General features: G+C 40.9%; 1 protein-coding gene across 2 annotated transcripts in view; it reads left to right on the forward strand.

The window, feature by feature from the left end:
* The window catches only part of Ints9 (integrator complex subunit 9), a 94,187-nt gene that overhangs the window by 65,708 nt on the left and 19,028 nt on the right, over positions 1-9,451 (forward strand). For both annotated transcript variants that reach the window (XM_004848431.4, XM_013073403.3), the window contains 2 exons: positions 1,673-1,853; positions 7,258-7,318. In XM_004848431.4, coding sequence (XP_004848488.1) covers positions 1,673-1,853; positions 7,258-7,318 — 242 coding nt within the window. The remainder of the gene's footprint in view (positions 1-1,672; positions 1,854-7,257; positions 7,319-9,451) is intronic.

Here is a 9,451-nt window from a genome sequence, read left to right on the forward strand (position 1 = left end):
TTCTCTTTTCACAAGGGCCCTCATCCCACCTTGGGGCTCTACCTCAGGACCTAATCTAATACACACACACACACACACACACACACACACACACACACAGGCCCTTCCTCTTAACACCATTATACTGGGGCTCAGGGGTACCATATATAAATTTGAAGGGGAGACATAAACATCCAGTCCATAACAGCTATCAGAGAGAAGTTGATGAGCTCAGACCTTCTGTTCTAAGAAGAAAAAGTAATCACCTTCTGTTGACAAGAAGGCACTGTCCTTTGAAGTTTTACTTAACCATCCAAATGATCATAATCTACTTTTGTTCTTTGCTAAAATTAAGCCAGATGTAATTTATTCTTTCTGTGAAAACATGATAGAACTGGTCTCAAATAGAGTCTTGGCTTTCTGTGTTGGTTTATGATCTAAATCATAGACTCGAAGATTTGGCAAAACCCTACATCTAACTCAGTGTCTCTTGGAGTGGGGTCCTCCACCACCTACCTCAAGATCAGTGAGGCCACTTATTAAAATGCAGGCTTGGGGTCTCCCCCAGACCTAAGCCAGAACATCTGGGGAGAACGGGATCCTAAAGAGTAGTTTCATGTTTACCTTGTGCCCTGGGTAATTTTTGCACAAGCTAAAGCTTGAAAATCACTGATCTCATTCATTCCTTCCATTTAACAACCCAAGAGGAAACTGCAGCCCAGCAAGGTTATGGTGGCTTCCCTGTGGTCCTAGAGCTTGGGCATGAGGGACAGACCCTCGAGCCATGACCACTGATGCTGATTTTTTCCCATCGTACTATACTGTGGGAACAGCAGTCACCAGTTCTCCAGTTACAGCATCCAGGGAACTGTACATCTGAGTAGGAGTGGAGAGGAAATAAGGCATCAAGAGCTCAGGTCCTCTACCTAAAAGCCACTGGCATCAATTTGTTTTGGAAACCAAACAAAAAATAAACTTGCGTGTGCACCTTGTTTATTTCAGCCAGTCGTACTTTTAATATTACAATCCATAAATTGCAATTCTTCACTTGATAACTAAAGTGTGGAGGATTGAGCCAGGTACAGTGATGTGTGCCTATAACCCCAGCACTCTGGGCAGCTGAGGCAAGAGGGTTGCAAGTTTGAGCCCCGCCTGGGTGTTGTCACCACTTAGTGAATCCCTATCCCAAAGTAAAACACACACAACAGCCTTGGGATGTAGCTCCCTGCAAAGACCCTGGGTTTAGTCCCCATTACCACAGAAAGGAAATAAATGAAATATTAGAGGGTTTTTTTATAGACATCAATAAAAGAAAATGCCACTAGCAGTCAAATGGAAATCTCAGCCTATTCTTATAGTTCATTCAGCCATCGTCAAAGACCAGAGACAAATCCAGCACATTTTTGAACAGGGTCTAAAGAGAGAGTTTGTAGGTTCTGCCCTGAAGCTCACTTGCCATTGGAGCCTTTAAAGCCCAAACCCTTGCTTACACTCTGTTCCTAGGGACTAAAGTTAAACAGCTCAGCCCCCAGTGCCCCTGTTTGGCTTCGAGTCTTCCAGGGAAGCAGTTTACTGTGCATGTGAGTGAGTTGCGAGGGCGCAAGTAGGAAAGGAAATGCAGTCGTTAGTTTTAGAGTGTGCTCTCCTTCGAAACACAGTCCTTCTATTTCCTCCTGTGGCTTCACGTCGCTAGCTCTGACCATCCGGAACGGGGGCAACGTGCTGGTCCCCTGCTACCCTTCCGGCGTGATCTACGACCTCCTGGAGTGCCTGTACCAGTACATCGACTCTGCCGGCCTCTCCAGCGTCCCCTTCTACTTCATCTCCCCAGTGGCTAACAGCTCCCTGGAGTTTTCCCAGATTTTTGCCGAATGGTAGGTCAGTGTTCTTCTCTAGGAATTCAGTTGGCTCGGTACATTCAAGCAGGAAGAAGGAAAATAGTCCTGTTTTTTCTCATATTACTATGTGACTTTCATTTTACTGTGTTTCTGTGTGTATAATGAGAAGATTGTATTTCTGAGAGTCAAGTCTGTTACTTTGCTCACCTTTGGAATTATAGTTTGGAGGAGGGAAAGATGAAAGAGGACTTAACTTGACCTACACTTTAAAAGTTAGTAGCAAAGGGGCCGGGGGTTTAGCTCAGTGGTTTCGCCACCTGCTGCGCAAGCGCAAGGACCGGAGTTTGATCCCTGGTACCAAAAAAAAAAAAAAAATTTAATAGCAAAAATGTTACTTTCCCTCTTACAGCTGCCATCTGCCTGCTACAAAAAGTGATGTTCCATTCCAAAAGTTTTAAAAAAAAAACCTTTAAGCCCAAGCCCATGTTGTCTAAAATATACCAAATCTGACTAGTACAGTTAAATTTATTTATTTCAGTAAGACATTTGACAAAATCATGTTTTATTACAGAAATTTTTAAATAAGATTTCTGTGATGAACAAGTTATAAACAATGAGTCACTGAACCTTTCTAAGATTATTTAAATGCATGTTTGAATCTAACTCTTTTGCCCCTCTCCCCACAAAAGAGGCTCTTACATACACAGTATAGAGTGTGTCTCGTCCCTTTTAGTAGTGTGGAGGCCAAATGGATATAGCATTGAGGTTTCTCGTTGAAAAGGGAATCTACACATTGTCCTACCATAACATACCCCGATATTTTACTGTCCCCTACCCCACGGTCTTTAAGTACATTTTTCTCCCCATGTAATTGTTGTCTTTTTCCTGTATCGAGCCTCAAACAGGCCTCTCCATCCATATCCATACCCTGGTCTCTGCCCGCAGAACTGTCATTTTGAGGTGACACTCACCGACTCTCACTGTTGTGCACAGGGCATTTCCTGGGAGAAGAAAGCAATCTTGAATAAGTAGTGTTCACCTAAGTAGCACTTGCAGATTTAATCAGCAAGTTCTGAGTTTCTTCCTTCAGATCCTCAGGAAAAATATTGCAAAAAACAGTCCAGGCCCAGCCCTGTGGCCCTGGGGAGTGTCCCCTGGGCCTGTGGCTTCGTGTCCAGCCCTACCCATTGCATACGTGTCATCCTGTTGGAACAGCCTGCTGGACAGAACTCAGGACCACTAAGCTGAGAGTGCTACAGGATGTCTGTGCTTTTTAGAAATTTTTTTCTAATGTATGTAATACAGATTTACTATAGAAAAAAAGTAAAAGGTTTCAGAAACAAATGAAAAAAAACTGAACCCATAATTCCACTCTAGAAATAATTTATCACTGGTAGCATTCTGATGTATTTCTTCTGTCTACAAAAAGATCATGCTGAATATTTAGTTTTTGGTCCTGCTTTTAAAAAATTAATTGGTTTAAAGCATGGTAAAATCTTTGAGACATAACTTTTACATGACTACAGTATTATTCATATAATTTAGTTTAGTATTTTTTACTGAATGTAATGGCTTTTCTCGATTTTTTTTTTTTTGGCCTTTTAGTAATAGATCATCAATTAATATTCTGTGTATATATCATGACATCTTTTGCTCTAGGTGAATTACTGAAAGTGGAATTACTGGAACAAAGGATATAAATATTTTTTAATGTTCATTATCTGAATCAAAATTGCTTTCCAGAAAGATTTTTATGTAAATTGTTCCTTTTTTGCTCATTACTTCTTAAAGGTTTTGTATTTCTCTTATATATTTGAACTCTTTATGTATATATCAAAGGTTAACTTTTTATTATAACTCTGTAGATATTTTTTCATATTTTGACACTTCTCTTTGAAGTTTTTTCATGTTTTTAAATAATAATAAACAGTACTTTGGAATAACTTTGAATTTCCAGAAAAGTATAAATACAGAGAGTTCCATATCCTTTCATTCAGTTTCCCCTGAGGCTAACATCTCACCTGGCCATATACATTTGTCAAAATTAAGAAATTAACACAAGCACATGAAACTAATGCCAGTCTGTATTCTGACTGCAGCAGGTTTTCCACTCCTGTCTTCTGTTTCAGGATCCATTCCGGGTTTCACAGTGCAGTTAGCTCATTGCTTTTCCTTTTCTTTCTTTTTGAAAGAAGGTTTTTTGTTTTAGACTCTTTCAGTATTTTGCTATTACTTCTATTGTATTATGGTTTGAAATTTACTCCCTTATTGATGTAACATGGCTAAACAGATTTTATTTCAGTTTTATTATAGTTTCTTCTCCCCCACCCTTAACTATCTTATTTGGAATTTGTTTAGCATGAGAGAATCATTAACTTCATTTTTCCCCAAATAGTCGAGTAATTATATATCCATATACTATTTATTGAATAACCTTAACTTTTTCAGCTGATTTGTATTCATTTCATGTGCTAAACTTTGGTGTGTACTAGGTTTTATTCTAGTATTACTCTTTTAATCCTTTCTTTGGCCAAGGGGTGCCTATATATATATATATATATATATACATATATATATATATATATATATACATATGTGTATATATACATTTTTTTTTTTTGGTACTAGGGATCAAACTCGGGACCTTGCGCTTGCAAGGCACGCGGTGCAACCACTGAGTTAAATCCCCGGCCTTGCCAATATATTTTAATAACTGAAGTTGCATTTATAATTGCACTTTGTGGTAAAGTACATTTCTCCTTTGATTTTCCTGTCAGAATTCTCCAAAGTATTATTGCTTGATAATTCTTGCATGAGAACCGTAGGATCACTTTATCAATTTCTAGATTACCCTTTTGAGTGCATGTGTCCTATGGAGGACAAACTGACGTGTTCGTGGTGATGTTTCCAGGCGAAGACATGAGAGGTGTCTGTCTTTTAAACTCTCTCAATATCTCTCCCTTGGAATCTTAAACTTGGTGATCATATAACCCTCTCCATTTTCATCTGCACTCTTATTTAGTTCGGTCCATAGACGTGTGATAAATGCCATCTTGTGTAGAGCACTGGGGATCCAAAAGGGTCTCTGGCCTTGAGGACTCTGAACTGTAGAGGAGGAGGCAGTCATGTGAACCTCCTGCCGCTCTGAGGCCATGTGAGGGAGATACATATACATGTAGGTACATACACACCTGTGTCCAAGTGTCTGTATGCTGTTCAGAGGGCTGTGGATTTAAAAAAGGCTTCCTGGAAGAAGACGTTCCTGAATGAATACCAGCCAGACAGAAACCCTGTGAGGATGAGCTGGGTGGGCTGGTAGGGATGGGTAATGTGGGTAAGTGGATAACATAGGCCAAGGTCCACATGGAAGGCTTGACAGGGTTTGGTTTGTTCAAAGAACTGTCTGTAGTTCGTTGTTAATAGGTTATTGAAAGGTGGAGAACAGCAGGATGTGAAGCTAGAGAAATATCAACAGTGGGGGCTCACTGGAAGGTTTGAAGCAGATTAGCCTGATTCCCTCTGCACTGTACGTAGGTGCCCCTGTGATTAAGGGACTTTTAGGAGGGGTAGCAGGGCCAAGGCTGGCGTGCAAGGCCAAGAGAAAGCTGAGACTTGCTTGTGTTATCCTGTAGAAATGCAGGGCAGGCATGCATTTGAGAGGTAATTGGAAATAAAACTGGCAGCACTTAATGGTCTCTTGGCCCAGAAAAGGTAGCAGCTGAGATGGACACGACATATGCTAGTGTGGTAGTCAGTGGTGACCCCCCAACTAGGTCTGCCAAAAGGAGGGGCAGGTTCGTGCAGCACTTAAGGGATGTATAACGGTGAAGCATCACCAGCCCAGACCTCTGATCAGCCAGGACTAGAGTTGCAGGTCAGGGGAAAAAAAAAGAAAATGAGAAGGTGGGCATGTACAGTATATTCTTCCCACAATATGATTTACACAACCTGTTTTTAAAGAAAAAAGAATTACATAAGTTCTACCCAGTGTAAGCCCTGTTCTGACCTAACATTGAAACATCCACTTCTGGGGAGTCCTTGGGGACCTTCCCTTCCCCTCTGAGAAGCAGCAGCTCAGCCCAGGGGAGTGGAGTCACCTGGGAAGCTGTCGTGGGCCTGATCTGATTTAATCGGTCTGCGGCAGCTGGGGCTTCAAAACGCTCACCCGGGCCATTCCAGCGTAGGCTGGAGGCTGAGTGCCACTGTCCTAGAGGCATCTTTCCTGTTTTGAAATAGCGCTCACTGGTTCTGCATTCCCTGTCTCTGTGTAAGGAGCGAACTGGGTTGTCTAAATGACAGATGCTAGCATCAGACTTGGGCTCATTGAGCGAGTGATCATCATGGAGCCAGGTAAGGCCAGGGCTGGGACTTTTGCTTCCTTCCCTCGCTGTTACTCAAGAGTTGCTCTGGGCATCCAGCCTCCGGTCTGTTTGGTGTCTGTTTGTACATTTTAAGGTGACCTTCCAAAAATATTTTGTTTCTGTAGTTTTACCTCTTCCAGAAAAGATATAAACCAGTGTTTTTGAGATCCAGGTTAAAATAAACTAAGGGTAGGAAAAAAGTAGATACACGGTATAGTTAATACAAAATCCAAGCCCTGAAATCCTGAAATCCTCGCTGTCACACTGTTTTGATAGAGTCCTTACAAGACGGCTCTAACAGATACACATCGTGATGTTTTCCCTCTTTGAAAAAGTGTCAGAACTGCTCAACATATGTGATGTGTCATTTGTAAACTTTGTCACCTTCCCTCTATCAGACATCTCTGTATTTTAAAGTCATACCTGACTAGGGAAAAACTAAGGTGACCTAAAACGTTCACTGTCTCCTGACTGAGGTGCTCAGCTCCTCTCCAGGTGGACTTAGCAGGGCTGCACTGAAGGAAATACAGTAGAGTGTGTGTGTGTGTGTGTGTCTGTGTGTGTGTGTGCGCAAAGCCAGAAAGCCACGTTCCAAGAAAGGTAGGCAGCTTTCTCCTCTAGACTGGCCATGGCTCTGTGCAATATCAGATCTTGGATTGGGTCCTGGAACAGAGAAGGACATGAATGGAAAACCTGATGAAATCCAGACAGTCTGGAGTTTAGTAAGTTATAAGGTGCTGTTGTTAATTTCTTAGTTTGATGGATGCATCATGGTTTTATTATGTTAACGTTAGGGACCTGGAACTCTGCTGTCTTTGCAACTTCTCTGTAAATCTAAATTTATCCCCAAACAAGACATTTATTTTGAGAAAAAAATGTATTGAGGAATTTTAAAGGTTTAGAAAACTACATATTCCCACATGCTCTACAGCTGCTGGCTTTTATTTTCAGTGAAATTCACTGACAGGAAAATTTTTAAATAAACTTTAGTGTTTAATTTTGTGATGCTGCCACTAGATGGCAACAAACGCCTTCGCGTGCACTTCCTAACATGTTGGTCTGTTTTTTCTCTTTAAAAGGCTTTGTCACAACAAGCAGAGCAAGGTGTATCTCCCAGAGCCACCTTTTCCTCATGCAGAGGTAAGAAAACAAAATGTTGGGGTCAGGGTAGGAAAGAAATGTAGATGACTTGTAGATCAGAACAGTGGACCATTAGACTGGAAATACCCTTGTGTAATCCCAGTGTACATCTCTTTGCCTCCCAAGTAAGAGGGCCGAGAGCTCAGCTCAGGATTCTGTTGTTTCCTCTTATGAACACATGCTTACCACTGGGTCTGCACAGTGCACAGCCTTCCTGTGTTCTGCTGACTGCAGGAACAACTGCATTCTAATATCTCCTGCTAACTTTTTTTTGGTACCTGAGCTAAATCCCCGGCCCCTCTACTGCTAATTTTTTTGAGCAACAGATTTATAATTGTCAAAATGTTCTTTATAGTTATGTCAATCATATATGTAGACATTTAGTCATGGAAATAACATTTCAGTTTTTAAAAAATAAAATTCCCCCTCCACAGAACTGATAGGTATTTTTATTTGGCTGAATACTCAGTTTTGTTTCCATTACTTTTTTTCACCAAGTGATGTATCTTAGACAGTTTTCTGTGTGCCTCATACTATTTTTGCTTATTCTTTTCTTTTTCTTTTTTTTGGTACTGGGGATTGAACTCGGGACCTTGTGCTTTCTAGGATGGCGCCGGAACCACTGAGCTAAATCCCCGGCCCTGCTTATTCTTTATTATATTGTTAATATACTTTTATAAAAAGGATGTTTAAGGGGAATGGGAAAAAGAGGAATCAAGATATATCATGTACAGGTACAAATACACTACAAGTTTTAGCTATTACAAACTGCGCTGCTATGAACATGGGTGCACATATATCACTGTGGTATAATTCTTTTAATTCTTTGGGGAAGATCCCCAGCAGTGGAATAGCAGGGTCAAATGGGATTTCCAGTCCTAGTTCTTTGAGGTATCTCCATACTGATTTCCACAGTGCTTGCACCAGTCTACACTCCCACCAGCAGTGGAGCAGGGTTCCTCTTTCCCCACAGCCCCGCCAGCATTGGTTATTGGTTGATTTCATGATAGCAGCCATTCTTTCTGGAGTGAAGTGGAATCTCAGCATTGTTTTCATTTGCATCTCTCAAATGACCAGTGACATTGAACATTTTTTCATGTATTTATTTGCTATTTCTACTTCTTTGTCTGAGAAATGTCTGTTCATTTCACATGCCCATTTTCGGATTGGGTCTTTAAATTTGGGAGGTCTGATCTTTTTAAGTTCTTTATAGATTCGAGATGGTAGACCTTTGTCTGAGGAAGAGCAGGTGAAGATTTTTTCCCACATTGTGGATTGTCTCTTCACACTGCTGGTGGTTTCTCTTGCTGTGCAGAAGCTTTTTAATAAGAAGAGATCCCATTTGTTGATTGTTTGTGCTAGTTCACGGGCAACTGAGGTTTTGTTCATAAAATCTTTTCCTACACCAATGTCTTCAAGGGTTCTACCTAACCTCTGTTCCAACTGGTTCAGAGTTTCTATTTTAATATTTAGATCTTTAATCCATTTTGATTTTAGTTGAGTGCACGGTGAGAGATACAGGTCTAGTTTTAATCTTTGGCAAGTTGAAGCCCAATTTTTCCAGCACCATTTATTAAAGAGGCTATCTTTCCTCCAGTGAGGGTGTTTGGCTCCTTTGTCAAAGATGAGATGGCTGAGTGTGTCTGGCATTGTTACTGCATCTTCTAATCTGTTCCACTGGTCCTCAAGCCTGTTTCTTTGCCAGTACCATGCTGTTTTTATCACAGTAGCTTTGTAGTATAGTTGCAGGTTGGGAATTGTGATAACCCCTGCCATGTCTCTGTTACCTAGAATTGCTTTTGCCATTCTGGGTCTCTTCTTGCTCCAAATGAATTTTTGGATTGTTTTCTGGAGGTCTATGAAGTATGCTGCTTGGGATCTCAATTGGAATTGCATTAAATCTATATAGCAGTTTTGGAAGTATGGCCATTTTCACTATATTAATCCTTCCTACCCAGGAGCAGGGGATGTCTGTCCATTTTCTGATATCATCTTCAATCTCTCTTTTCAGAGTGCCATAGTTTTCAGAGAAGAGGTCTTTGATTTCTTTTGTTAGGATGATTCCTAGGTATTTCAGTTTTTTGGATGCTATTGTGAAAGGAATTATTTGCCCTATTTCTCTCTCGGTGAGTC

This window comes from Heterocephalus glaber, unplaced genomic scaffold (genome assembly GCF_053883595.1).
Source record: "Heterocephalus glaber isolate CG9 unplaced genomic scaffold, H.glaber_assembly_v1.0 deba00001460, whole genome shotgun sequence".
Classification (NCBI taxonomy): Eukaryota; Metazoa; Chordata; class Mammalia; order Rodentia; family Bathyergidae; genus Heterocephalus; species Heterocephalus glaber.